General features: G+C 45.9%; 2 protein-coding genes across 5 annotated transcripts; one reads left to right on the top strand and one right to left on the bottom strand.

The window, feature by feature from the left end:
- The first annotated feature begins 94 nt into the window (after window positions 1–94).
- On the top strand, window positions 95–22948 carry Anapc7 (anaphase promoting complex subunit 7). 4 transcript variants are annotated; one of them, XM_021631344.2, is made up of 11 exons: window positions 95–309; window positions 5256–5442; window positions 6455–6574; window positions 7614–7725; window positions 8302–8455; window positions 10000–10142; window positions 14199–14316; window positions 17625–17821; window positions 18424–18648; window positions 19513–19663; window positions 21841–22948. In XM_021631344.2, exons 1-11 carry the CDS (start codon window positions 209–211, stop codon window positions 22028–22030), a joined length of 1698 nt encoding a protein of 565 aa, XP_021487019.1. In that variant the 5' UTR covers window positions 95–208; the 3' UTR covers window positions 22031–22948. The 4 variants fall into 4 exon arrangements, with proteins under 4 accessions (XP_021487019.1, XP_021487021.1, XP_060238399.1 ...); XM_021631346.2 differs by lacking the exon at window positions 21841–22948 and adding an exon at window positions 21077–21829; XM_060382416.1 differs by having other exon boundaries at window positions 108–309; window positions 8326–8455.
- LOC110545321 (thymosin beta-10-like) lies at window positions 15637–16058 on the bottom strand. Its single transcript, XM_060381291.1, has one exon. It carries the CDS (start codon window positions 15866–15868, stop codon window positions 15734–15736), a length of 135 nt encoding a protein of 44 aa, XP_060237274.1. The 5' UTR covers window positions 15869–16058; the 3' UTR covers window positions 15637–15733.
- Window positions 22949–25385: the final 2437 nt, after the last annotated feature.

Below are 25385 nucleotides of genomic sequence, written 5' to 3'. Positions count from 1 at the left end.
AGGTGATGACGTCAGGATGGCGAAAACCCTTCCTCCCCACGTCTTTTTACGCAGGCACGTCAGTAGCCACCTAGACCCTTGGGGGGCGGAGCCGCGTGTGGACCGGAAAGACCCCAGCGCGGCCGCCATTTTGGAACCTTCCCCGAGGCTCGGCTCCGCTCTCGGAGGTTCTGTCAGCTGCTGCCGAGCCACGGTGTCGCCGGGCAGGATGAGTGTGATAGACCATGTGCGGGACATGGCGGCCGCGGGGCTGCACTCCAACGTGCGGCTCCTCAGCAGCTTGCTGCTGACCATGAGTAATAACAACCCGTGAGTGGAGGCGGGGAGCGGCGGTCGGGGAGCCCGGGCTGAGGCGGCGCGGGCGGCGAGGGCCTCTTCCGGCGGAGGTGGCCTCGGAGGACTGGCTCCTTCCAGAGGAGCGCGGTCCCGGTGCCGCCTCGCAGGGATCCGGCCCCCCGCGTGTCGGGCACGGAGATTCCCCCGCCGGCGTGGGGAGGGGACCCCGCTTTGTCACCCTGGCACACCCGAAGCCCAGAGCATCCGCGGCGGGCGTATTGGCGCCTTTTAAAAAGGATCCTCGCAGCCTTTTCTCAGGCCCGACGCAGCTGCTGTGCAGCCACTCGCCTGCTTTTGTTTATATATAAACAGGGTCTCATAGAGCCCAGGCTAGCCTGCAGCAGGCTGCCCAGCCGAGGGTCATCTTGAACGTCTTACTCTCCTGCCTCCACCTCCCAGAAGCCTGCGTCTCAGGTGTTTGCGCCACCGGGCTCGGCCTGGTCCAGCCAGGGACTTCATGCCTGCTAGGCAAGCACTGCCAACTGTATGACATTTCTAGCCCGGCTTCCTGAGTCGTGGATGAAGCACGGGACAGTTGCTTTGAGTGCCTCTTGGACCCTGCTTAAAAATTCCCCACCATGCTCACTCTTCGTTAGGACACCCCAAGTCAGCCTATTCCTTCCTTTCTCCCATTTCTCATCATGTTTGAGCTCTCACTGCCGGCCAACCTCCCTGCCTGTGTTCTCAGCACAAGCTGGTTCTCAACTCCAAGCATTGGCGCTTGCGGCGCCTGCTTAGCGTCTTCACCTGGCTTCACTTTAGAACGACTTCCTGGTTCAGTTTTCCGCTCAGAAATCACTTCTTGAACAGACCTCCTGCCACCAGGATTTTCTCATTTTGATTTTTTGCGTTGCGCTTGCCATCTGTTGAAAAAGCCCAGTTTCCATGTGTGAGAAGCACTCTTAAACTTACTGAAATTTGCTAAGGAAATGTATATATATCATAGGAAGGTTCAGTAGGTCAACCCCATTCACACTCTAGAGAGCATAGAGGATCTAGGGTATTTGAATTCTGGTTGGCTCTGATTGGGGATAGTTTCTGTGGTAATCCACTACCGTCTAGTGCCTCCAGATGACCTTACAATGGAGTCTTCTCTGTGCAGACATTTGCATTTGGCTGAAGCTGGTGCAGTCAGACAGCCAAAGACTGTGAGGAGCCTGTAATTCAGTCACTATCCCCCATTTCCACTTCATTAATGTGCTTTGGACCTCGCTGGTCACAGGCATCATTTTATCACCGTTTTCTTATGTGACATTAAGAGGAACGCTGATCTCAGCCTTCTGTTGATTCTGGGGCTTTCCCCCTGGATCTGAGTGATTTATACCAAGCAGTTTTCTTTATTGGGGATTAATGCCCCAATATTTACTTTTAGTCTTGACGATGTTAAAACATTGTTTGAATCCAATAGAGCTTGCTTCTCTAGCCAAACTAAATTTGGTTAACCCATGCTTTTTTGCATTAGGTTAGATTGGCAGTTTCTTAGCTATAGGAAGTATTTAAGTTCTCACCTTTATATATTTAATATTTGTTGAATAGACAATCTACACACTGTTAAAAACAGAACAGGACTGGTGCCATAGTTCAGATGTAGAATACTTACCTAGCTAGAATGTTTGAGACCCAAAAGTTTCATTTTAGCACTACCCAAAATAAATTCAAAGAAGGGCAGGTTGGCTAAGCATATAGGAAACTCAAGGAACAAAAGGTACAGTTGAGTGGTTTGTGACAGCTCTCCTGATGTTAGAGATTTTGCTCAGACATGGAGAGCCTACATAGCATGTGTAAGACCCAGGCTTGGGTTCCTGGCACCACCAAAAGCAAGACAGGAAACTTTAAAGGCCTGATTGTGTTTATACACTGCAAAATAAGCAGCTAAGGTAGTGCTCCACTCACTACCTTATGGTCGGGTATTTATACATTGTAACATACTTGCCTAGTCATGTTTATAGAATGATACATGAGAAACTTAATTGTTTTCTTTGGAGAAAGAAGATGGTTGGGTTAAGGTTCAAAATTGAAGTAGCCCTTCCCTTTGCCTCTTTTCTGCTGTTTGAATGTTGTTTGCCTTAAAAAATATTTTTTTTCCCTGTATGGTTTCTGTGTATAGCCCTGACTGTCCTGGCTCTCTGCAGACTAGGCTGGCCTTGAATTTAGAGAGCGGCATGCCTGTGCCTCTAGAGTGCTGGGGTTAAAGACCTGTGCTATCACACTCAGCTTTGTTTTGCCTTTTGAGACAGGATCCTGGTGAAACTGAGGCTGACCTTGAACTTTTTGTTTGTTTTTCAAGACAGGGTTTGTATAGCCCTGGCTGTCCTGGACTCACTTTGTAGACCAGGCTGTCCTGGAACTCACAGAGATCTACCTGCCTCTGCCTCCCAGAGTTCTGGGATTATAAGTATGAGCCACTTCACTGGGCTTTGACCATGAACGCTTTTATTTATTTATTTATTTATTTATTTATTATTTGCCCAGTATTCTGTCTGCATTTGTGCCTGCAGGTCAGAAGAAGGCACCAGATCTTATTATAGGTGGTTATGAGCCATCATGTGGTTGGTTCTGGGACTTGAACTCAACCTTTAGAAGAACAGCCAGTGTTCTTAAGCCATCTCCCCAGTGCCTACCTTGAACTCTTGATTCTTTTGCCTCTACCTCCAGTTTCTGAGATCATATTTCTGTGCTTTATCATACTTGATTCTTGTTTGAATGGTTTTTGGTTTTGTGGTATATGCGTATGCATATACCCAGACATGCAAGTATATATAAATACTAAAATCTTTTTAAAAAGTTACCGCTGATTATTGCCTCTCAAGTGAAATGAAATTAGGATGACCTCTAATAGACTTGGAATTTCTTTGGTTTTTACGTTTATGCACCTGCACATATGTATGTATATCATGTGAAGACCTGGTGGTGCCATAGACCAGAAGAGGGCGTCAGATTCATGGAGGTCAGAGCTGGAGTTACAGGCAATTGTAAGCTGCCGGGTGTGTGCATGTATGTGTGTGCGCGAGCTAGGATTTAGACTTAGATCCTTTGCAAAAACCCACATGCTCTTAACTGCTGAGCATCTCTAACCCCCCTTTCTGAGACAGAGTAATAGCCTACGCTGATTTTTGGACTGATTATATAGCCAAGGATACCTGTTTGAATGCCTGGTCCTCCTGCCGCTGCTTTGAAATGCTAGGACTATAGGAGTGTATGACCATACCTGGCAGTGGTACTTACTTGGGTTGTTTTGTTTTGTTTTGTTTTTTTTAAATCCCTCTCCCCTGTTTTGTTTGTTTGTGGTAGGGTCTCTATAATCCTAACTGTCCTGAAACTGGCAATATACAGGCTGGCCTTGAACTCACGGAGATCTACCTGCTTCTGCCTTTTGAGTCTCAGTGAATTAAAGGTCTGCACCACTACATATACCTTCCCTTACTTTTAAAATACCTGGGCTAGGCATGATGGCGCACACCTTTAATCCCAGCACTTGGGAGGCAGAGGCAGGTGGATCTTTGAGATCGAGGCATCCTGGTCTAGAGTGAGTTTCAGGACAGCCAGGGCTACATAGAGACACTGTCTTGAAAACCAAAATGATGATGATACAAATTTCTGCTATGGAATTCCTTGTCTTGGTCTAAGTGTATAAACCTCACTTAATTTGGGAAGTAGTGGGCTGGAGGTATAAACATAGGACTGGTAACTGGGGTTGCAGACCAGCTATGGGTAGAATGCTTGCATAGCATGTAGAGGCCTTGGTTGGTTACCCCATGTAGGGCAGGAGATAAAGCAGTGTCTTGATGTTTAACCTTGTTATTAAGGACTAGTTAAAATGGTGTCTTTTGGAAGCTACAGGATGAAGTTCTGGGATAGAAGGCTTGCCCAGCATTTGTGAGGCCTTGGGCTCTAATGTGGAGCACTGAAAAAAAAAGTTTGAAATGTATGGGTTTCCTTACATTGTCTTTGGACACCTGAGAGTCAAGGTAATGGTGCTTTTAGTGCTGTCAGGTTTCCCTACTGCAGGTAAAATTGCAGAGACTGTAGGGACTGACAGGTGTCATAGCTAAGAGTGCTTGGACTCCTGCAGAGGACTTGAGTTTCTGTCCCAGCACCTATATCAAGTACCTACCAGGGGATCCAACATTCTCTTCTTGAGCAGCAGCATACATGTGCACGTAAACATATATGTAATAGCAACAATTCTTTAAAAAGACTTACTAAGGCTGATCCTTTTTCATTCTGCCATTTTGAGTTTTCATTCTGTTCTTATACTGGCTTTTTCTTTGGTATTTAAAGTTTTCAGGTGCCTGCTCTTGTTAAGTTTTTCTAAAAAGGATTCAGAGTAGTAAATTTTCCCATTTCCAGTTTCTCTAGCTTTTTGGTAATGGTCAGGTTGTAATTGTTATCCTTTGACAATATTATCTTCAAGTTTGATGTTAACCTAAGATAATATAGGTGTAATGTAAAACAGCACTAAAATAGGAGGTTTTATTGTTGGCATAGTGGCACATTCTGTAATCCATCACTTCTGAGGCAGAAGCGGGAAGACTGATATAAATTCAAGGCTGCTTGGGCTAGAGAGTGAGACACTGTCTCAAAAGCCAGAAAAGGGTGAAAGGGCTTAAAAAAGGGAAGGAAAGCATGTTTTCTTTATCCGTTTATCTTATTTGATTTATAGGTATCATTTAGTGTCTGTAGTGAGAAAACAGTATATCTTACAAAGCCAAAATACAGTAAGATAGTGTTCTAGATGTGTTGGCATGGTGTTCAAATGTTGCGCCTCTCATTTAGCCACTTGCATGTAAGGTGTATTAGCTTTTTTGTAAGCTAACATGATACAAAGCTTTGTGTTAGACTTAGGTAAGCACCAAGTTCTTCTTTCTAATTTTCAAAATAAAATAACCCATGTAGCATTTGTTTCCTTTGTGTTCTAGTGAGCTGTTTTCCCCGTCTCAGAAGTACCAGCTTTTGGTGTATCATGCAGATTCTCTCTTTCACGATAAGGAATACCGCAACGCTGTGAGTAAGTATACCATGGCTTTACAGCAGAAGAAAGCCTTAAGTAAAACGTCAAAAGTGCGACCTTCAACTGGGAATTCTGCATCTACTCCACAGAGCCAGGTGATTGAGAGAACAGATTCATTTAATCATTTATTTATTTTGGCTTTTCAGGACAGGGTTTCTCTGTGCAGCCATGGCTGGCCCCAAACTCAGAGATCCTCCTGCCTCTGCCTCCCGAGTACTGGGATTAACGGCATGCGCCACCATTGCCTGACCTGTGTGTATGTATGTACATTTTATACATACACAAACAGACAGACAGACAGACAGACATTAACAGCATGCGCCACCATTGCCTGACCTGTGTGTATGTATGTACATTTTATACATACACAAATAGACAGACAGACAGACATTAACGGCATGCGCCACCATTGCCTGACCTGTGTGTATGTATGTACATTTTATACATACACAAATAGACAGACAGACAGACAGACAGACATTAACGGCATGCGCCACCATTGCCTGACCTGTGTGTATGTATGTACATTTTATACATACACAAATAGACAGACAGACAGACAGACACACACACACACACACACACACATATTGAGAGACAGGGTTGATGTGTCTTTTTACTGATGGGTTGATTGGTTATAGAATGGAACAATTCTTCATTCTTTGTTGTTATCACATAATGTTCCATGGTATATGCATTTTGTTCTTCTTTATATTAATGTTTTAATGGACTTTGGGTTGCTCCCTTCTGTCAATCATGAATGATGCTGCTGTAATGTTTTGTGTCCAGGTTTTTGGGTGAGCTTGTTCTCGTTTCCTTTTTTTTTTTTTTTTTTTGACACAGGGTTTCTCTGTAATGGAGTCCTTGCTGTTCCAGAACTTGCTTTGTAGACCAGGCTGTCCTGGAACTGACAGAGATCTACCTGCTTCCACCTCCCTGAGTGCTGGGATTAAATGCATGCGCCATTACTGCCCGCCTTGTTCTCATTTCTTGATTGCATATCTGGGAGCAGAATTGCTAGGCTACAAAAGGATTCTGTTTAATATTTTGAGGAACTGTCATGCTGTTGAGATTATGTTTTGAAGAGATGTTGTTCTTATCGCCCAGTGTCTTCCATCTGAAATTGAAGTGAAATACAAAATGGCTGAGTGTTATACAATGCTGAAACTAGACAAAGACGCCATAGCTATACTTGATGGGATCCCTTCAAGACAAAGAACTCCCAAAGTAAGTTGAACTTCCCTCTTCCCTGGTTTTGCTTACCCTGCCCCATCCTCTGTGTTCTCCATGTTTTAGGAAGTCAGTTTTATTCTTCTCATGGTTCCTACACTTCTCCCTAGTAGTGGAGCTGAGGTGCAAACAGATCGATGGCTGACTTTGTAAGGACCCTGAGAATTCAGCCAGGTGTAGTGACACTTGCTGATAATCCCAAGTGTAGTGTTACTCACCAATAATTCTAGATATAGTGACACTCATTGATAATCCCAGGTGTAGCAACACTCACTGATAATCTGAGCACGTAAAGAAACAGAAGTAGGAAAACCAGGAGGTCAAGGTTGTATTAAAGAGTGCGCCTTTAATGGAACTGGGAGCTCTGGCATCCAGTCTGAGTTTAGACATCTGACCTGTGTGCACTCTCAGCGGGGGCAACTCAGCAGTCTATGAAATTTTTTTCATTTTAATGTGGATAATAGCATTTTCTTTGTTAACCTTGGTTAAAAACTTAGTAATTTCATGAATGTAAAACAACCTTTTTTTTTTTTAAAAAAAGATTTATTTATTTTACATGAGTGTGCTATCAGGTTACATGTATGCCAGAAGAGGGCATCAGATCCCAATATAGATGGTTGTGAGCCACCATGTGGTTGCTGGGAATTGAACTCAGATATTAAGAGGTGGTTTGAGCTCGGTGCAATGGTACACACTTATAAAGTAATTCCAGCATTTGGGAGGCAGAGGCAGGCGGATCTCTGTGAGTTTGAGGCCAGCCTGGTCTACAAAGCAAGTTTAGGACAGCCAAGGCTATACAGAGAAACCCTGTCTAAAAAAGAGGTGGTTTGGGAGGATAACAAGACTAGGAAAAACAGAATGATGGTTCTGTGTTTTGAACAATCAGTCTTTGTGCAGGGCTGTGGGTTGATTTTTCTAATAGAAAGCAGAATAGTAGTTTGGAATAAAAATCAGAGCTTGCTCGTGATGAAGCACTTCCTTTGTAATACACGTTGTAGAGTCACTTGCTTTACTGTCATCTGTCTTTTGTGCGTAGATAAACATGATGTTGGCAAACCTGTATAAGAAGGCTGGTCAGGAACGCCCATCAGTCACCAGCTATAAGGAGGTCCTGCGGCAGTGCCCTTTGGCCCTTGACGCCATTCTAGGTACAGAGTTTTCTGCCTGTTGCCTGGGATATTTGCAGTCAAAGATGGCAGTTCTCAGTTATGAGTATGCATTAGATAGAGTAGGGTTTTGTTTTTTGTTTGTTTGTTTATTTGGTTTTAGATTTAAATTTTATTTTGTATGAATGAGAGTTTTGCCTTTATGTTTGTATGTGAACCACTCATGTGCCTAGTGCCCCTAGAGGTCCTAGAAGGACATTGGAGCCCCAAGAACTGGAATTATGGATGGTTTGAAACCTTCATGTGAGTCCTGGGAATCAAACCTTGGTCTTCTGCAAGAACAGCAAATACCGTTAACCATTGAGCCATTTTTCCAGCCCCTAGAGTAGGCTTAAACCATTCTGCGTACCATCAGTTACAAACTAGAGAGTACTATCCGACATTTATGGTTAGGGGTATAACTCAGTGACAACATGTGGTTAAGGTGTGTGAAGTGCTGACCCCTGTGAGCTGTGTGCATCTTGCTTAGATGAGGGAAGAAGTTGTGCAGTCTGCTGTTTTTGCTCTTTGGAAGGAGGATGCTGTGTCTCACCTTTCTCTTGCTTTTTGGGAGCCTAGGTTTGTTATCCCTTTCTGTAAAAGGTGCAGAAGTGGCATCAATGACGATGAATGTGATCCAAAGTGTGCCCAACCTGGACTGGCTATCTGTGTGGATTAAAGCATATGCTTTTGTGCACACTGGTGACAACTCGAGAGCCATCAACACCATCTGGTGAGAGCCAGGATGTTAAAACTCAGTGATTATTTGGTGGGAGGCAAGGTCTGAGATATGTAAGGTCTTACTACATAGCCCAAGTTGCCCTTGAACTTGCCTCCGTCTTCCGGCCTCAAGTTACCTAGTGCTAGGATTTTGGACATGAGCCACCAAATCTGGTTCAATCCAAAGATCTTGGCCCTTTCCTTGTCTGGAGATGTGGTATCTTTCTGATAATGCTTACTGCTTGGTATTGCAGTCAGTTATCTTTGGACTGTGTTGTTTTCTAATACACGAAGTGGTTGCAAATGTAGTAAACTGTGTGAACCTGTGAAAATGAGAAGCTGGACTGAGTTCTGCTCTGTTCATGTGTAGATGGCCACCCTTAAAGAGCAAACCATTGAGGTGTCATAGTCACACCTTCGTGGTGTGTTAAGACATGTTTTTTTGTAACACCTGACATAGGATACCTCTTTGCAATTGGGGATTTCTATTTAAATAAAGTCCTAGGACAAAAACTCGTATATATGTATATGTATGTATGTATTTGTCATGAGTAGCTGTCACTTGTGAATGATGTATAAAGAAATCATGTATTACATGTTATCCTCTTCTGTAACCATGATGGGTGTGGTGGTGCATGCCTTTAATCTCAACACTTGGGCAGAGGCAGGCTTGCCAGGGCTATGTGAAACCCCATCACACACACACACACACACACACACACACACACACAAAGTGATAACCAGAAAGTTTTTTTTATACATAGTAAGTGATATATTTGGTCATACACACACACACACACACACACATGCATGTATATAAAAATATATAACTTTCAGCTATTTTGGTTATTTAATTTTATGTGTACGGTTGTTTTGTCTGCATGTATGTTTGTAAACCATGTGCAAGCCAAGTGTACAGAGGCCAGAAGAGGGCATTGGATTCCTGGAAATGCAGTTATGGACAGTTGTGAGGTTGTGAGCTGCTGTGCTAATGTCGGGGGAATGGAATCTGGGCCTCTGCAGGATCATCTGATGCTCTTAACTGCTGAGCTGTCTCTCCAGGCCCTTATGTAACTCTTAAGGGCTCAGGGTGAAGTCCATTGTCCCCACGTCATTTTTAAAGTTTCTAAAATCATATTTGTATTTATTTATTGTTCAGTGTGCACATGTGTTTGTATGGAGGTCAGAGCACAACTTGCAGGAGGCAGTTCTTTCTTTCCACCATGTAGGTTCTAGGGATCAAACTCAGATCATCAGGCTTAGTGGCAAGTGCTGAGCCATCTTGCTGGCTCACCAAAATTTCTTTGTGTTAATTATCATTATAGCTAGGACTTGTAGTGCTTGTTTATAAATATCAGGACTTGGGAGGTGGGGGTAGGAAGATCATGAATTCAGGGCCAACCTGGATAATGTAGTAAGACCCTACCTCAAAAACAAAACCCCAAAAAATCTTTTTGTAAAATGTCATCCATACAGAAAGTATGTCACCTGTATCCCCACCCCCAGATACAATGATTATAAACAGATGGTAAGGCTCAGTATTTAATGTCTTTTAAGTTCACTAGAGAAAAAATCCTTATTGCGAGACAACGTCGACCTGTTGGGGAGCCTGGCAGACCTGTACTTCAGAGCAGGGGACAGTAAGAATTCCGTCCTCAAGTTTGAGCAGGCACAGATGTTGGATCCTTACCTGATAAAAGGTGAGTCCTGGACCAGAGAGTGTCTGTAAAGGGGAATGGGCAGCTAAGAGGAACTGGCACCAGGTGCTGTTTCTTGTCTCTTGTTATTTTTAAGCTTATTTTAATGATGTGTCTGTTATCTGTGTGGGTGAATATGTACATGTGAGACAAGTGCCCTTGGAGGCCAAGGCATTGCATCCCCAGGAGGTGGTGTTATGACCCTTTTTGATGTGGGTGCTGAGATCCACTTGGGTCATGTGAAGAGCAGTGTTTGCTCTTGACTTGCTGAGCCATCTCTCCAGTTCTTTGTTTTTCACTTTTTGAAAACACAGTCTCATGTAACCCAGGGTAGCCTTGAACCTGGCTTTGAATTCTTTATTCTTCTTCCACTTCCCAAGTGCTGGGCCCACAGGCATGCACCACCACAGTGTCCAGCTCTGCTACTGTTTTCAGGACAGTTTTGTAAGGCTTACTTGCTGTTGTAGCTCTTCTCCTGGCCTGGCAGATGTTTTTAACACTGAGGAAATTCTATTCTGAGTGCTTGTTTTAGCTTGAATTTGACTGTTTTTTCCTCACGGACCATTGCTTAGCTTTTTTCTTTTAAGGGATATTATAGCACTTCCCATGAGTTAATAAATTTATGTTATATTTTTTATGTATATTGATTGGTGTTTTGCCTGCATGTTTATCTGTGTGAGGGGGTCAGATCCCCTGAAACAGGAGTTACAAACAGTTACAAGCTGCCACATGGTTGCTAAAAAATGAAGTTAGGTCCTCTGGAAGAGCAGCCAGTGCTCTTAACCACTGAGCCATCTCTCCAGCCCGAGTTAATAAATTTATGATGTGGCTTGCCAGCCCTGTTCCTGTTTCTGCCTTCAGGGTGTCCAGACAGCACTGGGTGGACTGGAAGGAATGAAGCTTAGCCTGGTGGGTAGTCTAGCAGCATCCGTGAGTGCAGGGACAGTTTTCAGTGAAACAGCTCCCCTTTGTTGGGGGGGTGAGTCAGGGCTATATAAACCTTGGGGAGTGGGAAGAGGTTTTCAGGATGAGTGTACATCATTGTCTGGAGCCTAGGTTCTGGGAGTGCTTCATTTGCATGAGGAGCAATTCCAGGCACTAGCTGAACATCTGTCCTTATATGGAAAGAGGAAGTTGTAGCCTGAAACCTGGCCAGCAGACTACATACTACCTTAAAGGTGGCAGAGGTGGGGGTCACAAGGCTTTGTGCACCAGGATATGCAGATCCATAATGGAGCGAGCAGTCCTTATTCCTGCTGGTCCCAAGATGAGATTTGCAGGGTTTGGACACATCTCAGTCTTGCTCTGGGCCAGCTCCTTTTGCATGGCTCACCTGCTTCTCAGTGGCTTGGCTGACTGGCATCTGCAGAACCCTAACATCCTTTTAGGGAGTTTGGTTTTACTGTGACCTTGGTATGATTATGAAGAAGCAGGGGAACAGATAAGAAGAAAGGGAAGAAGTGGTTAAAGTATCATCAGAACAAACAGCAAAAGAACCTCAGACCTGGGAGCAGTTGGAGGTGAAGGAACAAGGCACAGTGGTTGAGAGGCTGGTGAGGCCATCAGTTTGTGAAGACCTAACAGAGCCCATCAGAAAAATATGCCTCATGATAGTAAACAGGCTTTTAGATCTGTAAAGAATAAGTGGCCAGTAATTCTAACACTCAGGCTGAGGCAGGACTATGAAATCAAGGCTAGCTACTCACAGAAACCCTGACTCAGACAAACAGAAAGGATGACTGAGTGTGAAGATATCTAGAAAGTATGTTTATATAAGATCTCTCCCTCTGGTGTTTATTCCTCTTTTCCAAGCTATCCACACCATGCTAGTAATCCCAGTATTTGGGAGGTAGAATTAAAAAAATCAAAGGTTCAAATTCATCTGGCCTTCCTGGCCGACTTGAAACTCTGTCTCATATTTACCTACCCCCAAAGAAATAAAGAGAGAAGCCAGGTGGTGGTGACACAGGCCTTTTATCCCAGCCCTTAGGCAGAGGTAAGTGGGTCTCTAGTTTAAGGCCAGCCTAATCTATAAAGCGAGTCCCAGGATAGCCAGGGGCTATACAGAGAAACCCTCTCTGGAAAAAACAAGGAACAACAGCAAAGAGAGAGAGAGAGAGAGAGAAAATACGATGTTTTAGAAATACTAGCCTGATGGCATTGGCTTAGAGTTAGGTGTTCAGGCAGGTAGGATTGTGGCTGTGACCTTGCTCTGAGAGGAATGGGAATTTGAAGGAATGGAAAGGAAGGAGAATGGTAGGAAGAGGTGCATGAGAGCCAGTGTGGGGACCTCATAAACTATGAGGAAGGAATGGAAGAGGCTTAGAAGAGCTAAAGAATGGGAGAGGTGATGTTCCCTAACGATCTACATTCTAGAATGAACTGCAGCTTTTTGGGATCTATTTTTGAGGCTGGGCATTTTTAGCATAGTAAACCTATGTGGGGCTGAGCACTCTTTTGTTTTGTTGAGACAGTTGGGGAACCTACTATGTAGACCAGGCTGGCCTCAAACTCAGACCCACCTGCCCTCTGCCTCCCAAGTTCTGGGATTAAAGACTTGTGCCGCCACTGCCCAGTGGCTTAAACTGTTGAAATACAGCATTATGTGATAGTTTCTTTTGGCTTTTTCTGGGCTGCTGTTCACACTACAGTGTTGGTGCTGTTTTGTTTTTGTTTTTTTGTTTTGGTTTTTCAAGACAGGATTTCTCTGTATAGCCTTGGCTATCCTGGGTTCACTTTTGTAGACCAGGCTGGCCTCGAACTCACAGAGATCTGCGTACCTCTGCTTCCCTGAGTGCTGGGATTATAGGCATGCGCCACCATACCGATCTGTTGGCACTGTTTTTAAACTCTGCTTCATTTGGGGTTCCTTAAGTCTCTATCTTCCTTAAAACCCTACCCCTAGGTAGGAGAGAAAGAAGGTTAGAAGGGAAAGGGGACGTAGACCTCTTTAGACTTAGCTGATTAGGATTGTTGGGTTTTTGGGGGCCATACAAGTCTCCATATCCCACACATGGAATTAAAACAAAAAACGTATTTACATAACATAACTGAGTTTTTAAAGAAGCCAAAACTTAAACTACACTACAGACTTAGGGACAGACTTTTTTGTTGTTGTTGTTCATTTTTGTTTTTTGAGACAGGGTTTCTCTGTGTAGCCCTTGCTGTCCTGAAACTCACTCTATAGAAACTCAGAAATCCACCTGCCTCTGCCCTCCTGAGTGCTGGGATTAAAGGTGTGAGCCACCATCCCTCGGCTCCAGACAGTTCTTGACACTTGAATAGATTTCGAGTTGTGTCATAGGACCTGCTGCTCCTTTGCCTGCCTGTCTTTCGATCTTTCATGTTTGTGGTATGTGCCCAAAAGTTTATGTTCAGCATGTGTGTGCAGGAGCCCACAGAGCCAGAAGAGGGCCTTTCTTGTTTCGAATGGGTTTGCTGTTCTTTGAGTCACTTAGAGACAAGGTGTCATGTAGCCCAGTCTGGCCTCAGGGTTAAGTAGCTGAGACTGACCTTGAACTTCTGCTCTTCCTGCTTCCAGCTCCCAAATGCTGGGATTATTGGCCTGTACTACCCATCCCAATTTATATGGTGCTAGGGATTAAACCCTGAGCTTTGTGCTCTATCTCCAGGCATTTATTTAATTTTTTTAAATTAAATTATTTCTATGTGTATGCACATAGGCAGTCAGAGGACAACTTGTGGGGAGTGGTTGTCTGCACTATGTGAGGTCATCAGGCTTGGTGACAGTCTTCTTTAACCCACAGCCATTCACAGACTCCTCTCGGACTTTTTTTTTTTTTTTAATTTTGATGTGTGAGTGTTTTGCCTTCATGTGTGTATGTGTACCATGTGAATGTTGTGGCTGGTTTTCCTCAGAAGAAAACAGATTCCCTGGAGTTACATGTGGTTGTGAACTACCATGTGGGTGCTAAGAACTGGACCCAAGCCCTCTGAAAGAAGTATTCTTAGCTCTGAGCCATTTTCCCTGTCTCTCCTTTACCTTTTCTGAGCACCTTTTTTACTTTGGTACTCTTCTTACTGTGTCTTTTCTTTAAGGGATGGATGTCTATGGCTACCTCCTGGCACGAGAAGGGCGGCTGGAGGATGTGGAGAACCTTGGCTGCCGCCTTTTCAACATTTCTGATCAGCATGCAGAGCCCTGGGTAGTCTCTGGGTATGTTTGTTTATTCTCCTTTCTCTCCAATTTTTAGTAGGATTTTTGAAAAGAGATTATTTTTTTCTCTTTAAGAGAATATCAATCTAGCCAGGTGCAGTGATGCGCACCTGTAATCCCAGCACTCAGGGAGACAGAGGCAGGCAGATCTCTGTGAATTCAAGGCCAACCTGGTCTACAAAGGGAGTCCAGGACTGCCAAGACTACATAGAGAAACCCTGTCTCGGAAAAACAAAAATAAGCAACAAATTTAAGACACACACCCCCCCCAAAAAAGAGAGAGAGATCAATTTGAGCTGGGCAATTGTAGTGCACTCCTGTAATCCTATCATTGGGCGTGGGGGCCAGAGGTAGGCAGTCTTTGTGAGTTTGAGGCCAGCCTGGTCTACAGAGCAAGTTCTAGGATGGTCAGGACTACATAGAGAAACCCTGTCTTGAAAAAAGAAGAGAGAGAATATAAATTGAACCAGGAATAGTGGTTCAGGCTTTTAATCCCAGCACTCAGGAGGCAGAGGTAGGTAGATCCCTGTGAGTTTCAGGATAGCCTGATCTACATGGCAAAGTTCCAGGCAGCCAGGACCACATAGGGTTAAGACCATGTCTTTACACCAAAAAAAAGAGAGAGAATATAAGTTGAAATCACCACAGGTCACGAGACCTGAATCAAACTAGGATGTGCCTGTGACTTTGGGCAGGCATTTATTGACTTACCTGAGTATGTTTTCTCATTTGGAGATCAGGATAATGATCCCTACTTCAAGGGTTATGCACAGTAAATGATGCATTGTGTTTAGTGGGCCTCTCTCAGGGTGAAAGCAGTCAGCATTGGCCTCACACAAACAGGGAATAAAACCATGGTAACAACATGACTTTATGAGTAAATTCTCCAGGAAGCTGCTTAGCTTCTCTTTGGTCCCTCCTCATCCCTCTTCCACCCCTAATCTTTCTCTGTCTTTACTGTCCTGGACTTGCTTTGTAGACCAGGCTGACCTTGAACTTAAAGAGAGCTGCCTGTCTCTGCCTCCTTGAGTGCAGGGGTTACAGCCGTACGCTACTGAACCCAGCTAGTAGTAGTAGTAGTAGTAGTAGTAGCTCTTCTTCTTCTTCTTCTTCTTCTTCTTCTTCTTCTTCTTCTTCTTCTTCTTCTTCTTCTTCTTCTTCTTCTTTTTGCTATGAGGTTGTTTTATTTTCATCAATCAGACAAATACTTTTCTATAATATCCCAGGGCAAACTGGTGAAATTTGGCAGTCTGATTGGGGGGGTGGGTCCTGTTCCAGAGACCCGAGGGCCCATGGCATTGGCGCAGAGTGCCTGTTCAGCTTGTGGCTCGTGTCCATCTTGCAGGTGGCTCTTTCTCCACATCGTGAGGGGTTCTTGGAGATGACGGGGTGGGGTAGGGGAAATCTTCCTAGGCTTTTAGGAGATTTCACTCCTCTTTTCCTGTTCAGTGGTCTCTTTGGTTGGCAGGGTGTTCTTCTCCTGCGTCTCGGTTTTCTTCAGCTTGGCCTCATCAAAGCTGGCGATTTCCCCCATGTCCGGCTTGTCTGCCATTTTCTTACAACCCGTAGAGTCTCTTTCCGAGCTCGCGCTGCAGGTGCTCCCACTCGAGTTGCTGCAGCAAGAGACCTAGTTCTTCTTGTTTATTTTTATTTTTGGATCAATTTGTGACATCCAGATTTGTTTGTGTTTTGGCCTTGTTTTTGTTTTTAAACAAGAACATTTATTTTATGACATTTGAAGTCCTCAAGATGAACTGCTGGATGGTGCAATAGCTGCCCACTTGTACTTAGATGATGTTCCTTCACAGTGGCCGTTCCTTAATTTGCAATAGACAATTTTCAGGTAGCTCATTGGCCCAATCCCAGAAGTGTTTGTCTCCTAGCTTGGCAGTGCGGTTGTGCTTTCTTTGGTCCTTGGCAGTGTAGCTCCATTGGTCATAGGTCGACTTGTGGAGGTGGTGGACTGTAGAGCCACAGTGGCTGCACAAGGGCATCTTATTGCAGCGCTTTCCAGAGGGTGTTTGTCTCTGTCGTCATCTTGTTTGTGCTGCCAAGGCCAAAGAGCTACTGTTGTTGTTTGTAGCCCTGACTGTCCTAGAACTTGATGTAGACCACGCTGTCCTAGAAATCACAATAGATCTTCCTTCTCTCCTTCACAAGAGCTGGGTTTAAGGGGTGCACCATCATCCTGGGCTGGCCTTTGTGTTTTAGGACAGTCTCATATACCCTATGGCTGGCTACTGTGTAGGTGAGGCTGGCCTTGAATGTATGCCTTTTTTTTTTTTTTTTTTTCTTTTTGAGGGGGCTACTTTGTACTATGTATTTTGATCATATTCACTATAAACTCCTTAAGACTTCTAGCCTCTGTGCTCCTCCCCGAGTTGGTATCCTCTTTACATTTGATATTTTATTTACTGACCATTTGACTATAGTTTGTGCTCTCCTTTACCTCTGGCTATAGGGCAATTCATTGAAGTGTAGTCGACCTACAGGAGTCAGACCCTAAAACAAACAGACGATTCTGTCCTCATCAGCTGTTCATCGGTCCTCACTTCCCTTCCCTGTTCATCAGTCCTCACTTCCTGAACCCCTTCCCCTTCCGTATTGGAATGTTGATTCTGTGTAGGCACCATAGCTCTGTGGGCTCGGGAGTGCAGCTGTTTTGTCATGTCCAGAGGACACTGTTTTACTTCAATCCTCCCAAATTTCTGCCTCTTAGATTCTTTCTGTCCTCTTCCACAGAGGTCCTTCTTGAATGGGATTTGACAAAGAAATCGCATTGGTGGCCAAGCACTCTGCTCACTTAACCACTTTGACATCTAAGCCTCTTGACTTCACCTTCTAAGTCCGGGATTACTGGTGTGTCTGACCACACCTGTCTAAGATCCCCTTTGGAGGTTAAACCTTAGCTGGTTCATGTGTGTGTGTGTGTGTGTGTGTGTGTTTCTTTACTGATGTCTGGGTTGTAGTTGTAGCATAGTTTGTTACTGGGATCATCTATAGGGACTTAGGACTGTGGGCAAAGCTTTCTAAAAAACATTTGTGTCAATACCTGACACGTGTGTAGAAGTCGTAGAACAGGTAGAAAGAGTAGTTCTTCCCTCCCCTGCAGAGGGCTTAGGAACTGAGCTCAAGTCATCAGGCTTCTCTGCATCTTTACCCTCCTCCATGTAGGCAGCTCTCTGTTTATGAAGACAGTTTGTTAGCTTCCCAAGTGCTAGGGTTCCAGGAATTGGCCACACAGTCTGGTGTTGAGTTTTTTCATAGGCTTCTTTTAAGTAACTGCTGGTGTTTTTGTTTTTCCCTAGATGCCATAGCTTCTACAGCAAGCGTTACTCTCGGGCCCTGTACTTAGGCGCCAAGGCCATTCAACTGAATAGCAACAGTGTCCAAGCTTTACTCCTCAAGGGAGCAGCACTTAGGAACATGGGGAGAGTCCAGGAGGCTATAATACATTTTCGGGAGGCCATAAGGCTTGCGCCTTGTCGCTTGGACTGTTACGAAGGTAAGACAGGAAACTGCCAGTGTGACTCTGCAGGCCCGACAGCTGCATCCAGGTGGAAGGTTCTGTTAGGTCAGGGCTTGCCATCTCTGTTGTGTGTTAGAGTCACGGCAGCTGGGGGAAGAGTGGCTGTAAAACCAAACTGTGAGTCTCTCCAGCATTGATCGATTGATTGGTTTTTAAAGTTTTTATTATTAAGATATATTTTTTGAAACAGAATGTCACTGTAGCCCAGCAGAGCTGTGCCAGGTTTAGCAACATTTGGTGACTGAGTCACTGAGACTAAAATAGCTCTTAAAAAGATTCTGTTCCTCTAAACATATTTTTATAAGAATTTTTAAAATAAGCTCAGCAGTCTATCTCAAAACAGGAAGACAAGTTCAAATTTGAAGAGAAAAATTTAAATTTGAAGTTGGGAAAAAGAAAAATCTGCTTATATAGTCAGAGGGCTATGCTGGATCATTCTTTACACCCCATTGGAGCTATAGAATGGAGGAAGGCACCTCATGGCGGGTACCAATCAATGGCCAATCAATGGCAGAGCACTGTAGGGGCTTGGTGGGGTCATTCTGCCATAAAGCCTCTCTGCTTTCTTTGTTTTCCAGGTCTCATAGAATGTTACTTAGCTTCTAACAGCATCCGAGAAGCAATGGTGATGGCCAACAATGTTTACAAAACTCTCGGTGCGAATGCACAGACTCTTACCCTGTTAGCCACTGTATGTCTGGAAGACCCAGTGACGCAGGAGAAAGCTAAAACATTGTTAGATAAAGCCCTGGCCCAGAGGCCAGACTACGTCAAGGCCGTGGTGAAAAAAGCAGAGCTGCTCAGTGAGTATGCTGTGTATCTCTCTTTGTTGATGGTTGTGACCCTCATCTCCAGGGGGCACTGCAGTCCCCAAAGCTTATTGATGACAGAGCAGTCTGAGCGTGCTTGAAGTGCTTTATCACAGTCAGATGGGGCTTAGACCTGCTTAGATTGGTTTAAACCAGCTAAAATTACTCAGTAGCTGTTCAGCTCATCTCTGTTTGGTTTAGTTTTGAACTAGTTTAGTCTGACTACAACTGACATTAGTCAGTTTGAACAGTTCTAAGCTATCTCAATTCTCTTAACCTCTTACCTTTGTTCTTTTTTGCTTCTAGTATATTCATATGTGTATATGAGGCTAGAAGAGGGTCTTTTGGCCCAGGGTTGTAGTGCAGAACCATTGCTTTGTCTAGTGCTGGCCTTCTTGCTGTTGGCATCTGGAGTTAAGTTTAAGAGTGTGTCTAGGCCAGGTGGTGGGGGTGCATGCCTGTAATGCAGCAGGATCAGTAGGATCTCTGTGAGTTTGAGGCCAGCCTGATCTACAAAGTGAGTTCCAGGACTACAGAGAAACCCTATCTGGAAAAAAATTTATTTTTAAGGATTCAGGGCACAGGTTCAATGGCTTGGGTAAAGGTGCCACCAAGGCTGATGGCCTCAGTTCAGTCCTGAGGACCTATGATAGCCAACTCCCACTAATTGTCCTCTAACCTTCACTCATGTGCTGAAGCCTGCTCACTCCCACATAAATTAATGTAATGCTTTTTGTTATAAAGACCATGTGCACATGCCCCTCAAACATTGCAATGACCCTTTGAAGGAAATTGTGACATCATAGTGAGAATGACTTTGTGCACTAGCTGAGCAGTGAAGATTGTCTTTCTCTGTAGGCAGGGAACAGAAATATGAAGATGGAATTGCTCTGCTGAGGAATGCACTGGCTAATCAGAGTGACTGTGTCCTGCATCGGATCCTGGGGGACTTTCTAGTAGCTGTAAACGAGTATCAGGAAGCCATGGACCAGTACAGTATAGCACTGAGGTAGGTGCTTCCGTGGGGAGGTGGTGAAGGGAGAAGAGGAATGGCTTGTGTGACAGTTCTGCAAACACACGCTGTGCCCACAGTTAAAAGCAGGATAGGAATAGTAATGAGAGAAGAGTTATTTGTGAATTCATGACTGCTGACATATTTTCCTAAAGCATATTAACAGTTAAAGAGATGCTTTATTCTTCTCCAGCCTGCACCAGTGTACCACCCAAACTGATGTGTTCAGATGCTCTTGCGCTTGCCCACACACACCCATGATGTTGTAGGGTTATACCTAGTATATAGTTTACATTCTGCTTTTTTAAATCAAGGTGCTGTTAAGTGTGTCCCTATGTTTCTATCTACTATCATAATTAAAAACTCAAGATTCTTAGGCGGCATTGTGGTGCAAGCCTTGGATCCTAGCAGAGGCAGGAGGATCTCTCTGAGTTTGAGGCTAGCCTGGTCTATTGAGTTCCAGGACAGCCAGGGCTGTTACATAGAGAAACCTATCCCGAAAAGACAAAAACAACAACAAAAAAACCCAAAACCTTAAATTCTGAAGTTTGAATATAGCTTTTACCTGTCATCTTGGTCAAAATGCTAACCAATTTCTTTGTCTATACCTACTTCATTGGGTGTTAAATGACTGAATTAGGGGCTATCAAGATTGTTCAGGTAATGGTGCTTGCCACATAATCCTAGAGACCCACGTTTGATTCCCAGAAACCAGGTAAAACTAGAAGGAGAGAACTGACTGCAAGCTTGTCCTCTTCCTTCCACATGCTTGCCATGGCCTTTATACAGTGCAGACAAACTTGTGTGTGGATACACAATGATAATAAATTTATTTAGATCAATAAATGGCTGAATGAGGATTCGGGGTATTAGTAAAAAGCTCTTAGCACTGTGCTGCTGTGTAGTAAGTCATAAATACTGGCATTTGCACTGCTTGGTGCAAGAGTGGGCTTTTGAGGCTTGAGAAAGGTCTTAGGCATAGCAAGGAGCTGTCCTCACTAAGTGTCACATGCATCTGTTCTTGTCCAGTAGACATTTGAGGCAGCACTTTTGAGCACTCAGTAACACTCAGTACTCAGAACTCCTTCAGCAGTGGGTGGGCCATAGTGTGGAGCCTCTGTGGAGACAGTCTCATGGAAGGTTTGGTTAAGAAGAGATGTTACAGACTACACTGTGTCTGTGAATACAAACTGGATCCAGCGTGGCCTGGAAGTAGAGGTTCAGTACCGAGTTTTCTCAAGGGTATTTGCTGACCCATGGCCTGCCTTGGGTCAAGGGTCTGCTTAGTGGCTGGGACTTGCTTCAGTGTCAGTGGTAGGCCTGGCCTACCACATGCAAGGCCCAAGCTTCAATATCCTGGGGCTCTGGACCTTGTGGTGTTGCTACTAATGAAAATTTCTTGTTCCTCAGGACGTAAAGTCCATCCCATGGTGTGATATGATGGCTGTACTTATCACAATCCATGTGATAATGTGGATCAATGCCACACAGAGAAGAGTGACTTTGCTTGAGGCAGGTTGCTTATACTCCTCATGGACCTGAGGCTGACCTTGGTTTCCTGATCCTTTTTCCCTCCCGAGTGCTGGGATGACTGGTGTGTGCCCTGTGTCTGGCTTCGAACACCAAGCCTCTCTGTTAGGACTGCTGCTTTTTCTTGTCTGGCCACTGCATCTAGCAGAGTGCTGGGGCTTGAGAGTGGAGAAGGTTTAAAAACTTTATGGAGGACAAACTTGAATTAAGAATTTTTAACTGCCATTTGTAACGAATTGTTGATTTATTTATGAGGGTGGGTGTTTTACCTGTATGTGTCTGTGCACCATGTGTGTGCCCAGTTCCCACAGAGGCCAGAAGAAGATGCCAGATACCTGGGAACTGGAGTCACAGGTGGTCATGAGACAGGATGTGGGTGCTGGGAGCTGAACCTGGGTTCTCTGCACGAGGAACAAGTGCTCTTAGCCCCCGAGCCTCCTCTCCAGCCCCCTCAAGTTAAACATTCTAAAGCTTAGGCAGTGTCCTTTTCTACCTTTGATGGACTCCCTGGACCCAGCCTTGGAAGCCACAGTTGTTTGCAGTTGTTCTGACCCTAGGCATCTCACCGCTGAGCCAGCTCAGTGACAGAGCAGTTCTAAGAAGCAAGGCAGAGACTCAGGCCTCTCCTTTGTTTTGTTCTTTAGTTTGGACCCCAATGACCAGAAGTCTCTAGAGGGGATGCAGAAGATGGAGAAAGAGGAGAGTCCTACCGATGCCACTCAGGAGGAAGATGTGGATGACATGGAGGGGAGTGGGGAAGAAGGGGACCTGGAGGGCAGTGACAGTGAGGCGGCCCAGTGGGCTGACCAAGAGCAGTGGTTCGGCATGCAGTGAGGGCACGACGACAGCCCCTTGTGATTCCTAGACCGACAGGTGCTGTTGGAGGTGTGCTCACAGCAGAGTTCCCTGCCCGGTTGCTCATGGTGTAGTCGGAACTTCAACCGCCTGATGTCTGTCCGTCCTGCTTTGCCAAGGACTGAGAACTCCAAGCTGCAGACTTGCCAGCTTCGGATGGTTCTGATGTACCCAATGGAGGACACTTTTTTTCTACATGAGTGGGTTCACAGGACTGCCATCCTCCTAAGGGCAAACACACAGGGATGGCCCTGCCAGAGATGTCTGGTTCCTGGGTGTCCTGGTCCTGGTACCGCCACACTTGCTGGTAGCAATGGTGGTGCTTCACTGACTGCAGAGCAGCATGACAGGAGCATGGCCACACACAGGGCCACTTCAACTAATAAAACTGCTCAGCGTGGTGTCGCATGTCACAGTGGACACCGTTTCATAGACTCTTCCTTCTGCCTTCTACTCAGAGACAGCCAGGTAGCCCTAAACAGGTTGCCACAAATACACCGTTTTCCTCCTATGGGTTGGCAGGCAGAGCCCTGAGCACCTCACATGGAGCCAGCCTGGCTTGTCACTGAGGCCCTGAGGTCAGGGTCCACTTTCAGTGACTGCCCTGGAGCAACCTGGAGTATCACTCAGCTACTGGGAACATGTCTTGCCATCTGTCCTGGGTTCTGCAGGTTTGGTGCAGACCAAGGTGTTAGAAATGTGATTCACTGTAAATGAACAGTAGTCAAAATCAGAACGTCTGTCAGTGCAGTGACAAGAGGGTCAGGTAGCCTGGTGTGACACATGCTGGAATCCTGTACTCGGGAGGCAGCGGCATGACAGTTCAGACATGCTGGACTACATAGCAAGGTCTGTCTCAGGATGTGGGACAAATAAAATGGACCAAGTCTTACGAAAGTGTGTCCGTGTAAGCCTCAGCCTATGCATAGTAGCTGTCCTGTGCCAATTCTGAGGCTCCTCTCAGGTAGCCTGTGGGTGGAGCTTTTCTTGACTTGGCCTCACCAGCAATCTCACTGACCAGTCAGTGCTGAGAAAGAAAGAGCGAAACCCTTGAACCAGTACTTGAGCCCAGCCCACCCTCCTGTCTTCATGCCAGGCTGCATTCCCACAGGTCAGGATGGATCCCAGCTCCCTTCGCTGTCCTGGAATTCCTCCCCTTGCTTGTCACTCGTTGCAGCAGGGAGCCCCTGGGCCAGTGTGATCCCTGTATCCCCACACTGCAGCAGCACCCAGCCGGACCCCTCAGGCCCACCGTAGGCTGAGCTGGGAGGGAGTGCAACAACCATGTGGCTTGGAAGCACCTCAGGAGTGAAGACACGCGTGTGCTCTGTCACTGTCACAGCAGAACAGCAGGACCAGGAGCCCTGTGACTGTCCACTTGAACTGCTTTCTGGGAAATCAGATAACCTGAGTGGAGATGACCCATAAATGTTCATGAGCCCTCCGGGGACCTTGTGGCATTAGTGTGTCATAGTTGGGGTGTTTATCCTCTTGCTACACCCTACCTAGAGTGTGAGGCCAGCTGCTCTGGGTGCTTAACCTCGGCAGCCGCTGCCTCCCAGGAGCAAGACTCAGCAAGCACGACCCTGGCACTGCGCTGACCCTGTTGCTGTGAAGAGACACTACAACCAGGGTAAGTCTTCTGAAAGAAAGCATTTCATTAGGGACTGCCTTACAGATTCAGCTGCCTAGTCCGTGATCATCACAGCAGGGAGCTTGGTGACACGCAGACACACTGCGCCTATGGGAGCCTCAGGAATGGCTAAGGGTAGGTAGTATGTACAGGCTGACACTTACGCTGAGACAGTGTAGTGAGACTTGGCCCATTCTCTTTATCGTGCATCTTGAGACGGGTACTGCTGAGTAGCTCAGCGGTTGTGGAGAGCTGCTCCCTGATCTGCAGGCAGGCATAGTGAGACTGGGCCTAGCATGGGCTTTTGAAACCTTAAAGCCCATCCCTAATGACACATTTCCTCCAACAAGGCCACACCTAACCCTAATTCTTCCAAGTAGTGCCTTTCCCTGGTGACTTAAGAATTCAGAGATAAGAGCCTATGGGGACCATTCTTATTAATACCACCACAGATCCCGTGAGGAAATGTCAACCATTAGTCCTCACTGGTGGGGTCTGGAGCCCTGCCCTTCCCATGGGCCCCTCCACGGGCAAGCTCCTGCTGGGCTTGGCACCAGCGATCCACCCACAGGCTCCATGACATGTTTCTGAGCCTTGGAAGCACAGAACAACTTCTCATTCTGTCCTGTCTACCCAGCCTCACACTCCGGTGTGGTTCGCAGTGCTGCAGACTGTCAGGTCTGGGGCCCTGGATTGAGCCATGGACATCTTTGCTCTGCCCAGCTTCCTGTTCTTTGCAGGCTTCCTAAACTTGAGCCTGACTTGAGAAAGGTCCTGGGGCTCCACCCTGTAGCCAGCTGTGGCTAGGAAGAATGGGCCTTAACTGGCCTCACCTGTGCCATCTGGTCTTAAACCTAAACCCAGCTCCCCTGGGGCAGGCCCAGGCTGGCAGCCTCACACTGTTGCTGCCAGCACAAACTCAGCTCGCTCACTGCAGGCTCTGCTGAGACCAGTTCTCAAGGACATCATCTGCTGATGACTGATGCTGAGGCCAGACTGGACGCACACCTCACCGTGGCCTCTGGGGAAGCTGCTGAGCTAAGCATCTTGCTCAGACTTTCCAGGAGTCTCCCTCCCCTGGGGCAAAGGGTGGGCCATCAGCTGCCACCTCTCTCCTGGGGAGGTGGAGGGGCACAGAGGGCTGGCTTTTGCCATCAACCTCCTTTCATGCCGAACCAGCAGTAGAAAGTGCCCTGTGCACTAGGGGTCCAGGGTATGGGGTTTTCCTAGACTCTTAGGGGAGATGTTTGCCCTGGGCAGAGCAGAGAGTATATTTTACAAACCACACAGCACCAACAAGGTCAGAAGAATCCAGGACCCTACTGATTGCCTTCCTCAGTGACCATCAATAGAAAATGGTGCCTTTTAAGTAATGGTATCAGTCTGTTGGTGGGATGGAAAAGGCCTGGCCTTGTGAAAAAGTCTGGTGGCCCCAAAGGAATGGAAGTGGGGGCTCTGCCAAGGACTGTTCACAGTTGGCAGGAGGTGGAAACCCAGACCTCAAGTGAAGAGCGCTTACACAGAGTGTGCTCTCGATACAGAGGCGGATTGTCACGCAGCCTCAAAACTGAAAACACCCAGGGGCTGGAGAGAGAGAGCTCAGTGGTCAAGAGCACTGTCTGCTCTTCCAAAGGACCTGAGTTCAATTCCCAGCACCCATGTGGCAGCTCACAACTATCTGTACTGCCAATTCCAAGGGAT

Source organism: Meriones unguiculatus, chromosome 4 (assembly GCF_030254825.1).
Source record: "Meriones unguiculatus strain TT.TT164.6M chromosome 4, Bangor_MerUng_6.1, whole genome shotgun sequence".
NCBI lineage: Eukaryota > Metazoa > Chordata > Mammalia > Rodentia > Muridae > Meriones > Meriones unguiculatus.
Note: the sequence above shows the minus strand (reverse complement) of the source record. Positions and strands in the feature narration are given on the sequence as shown.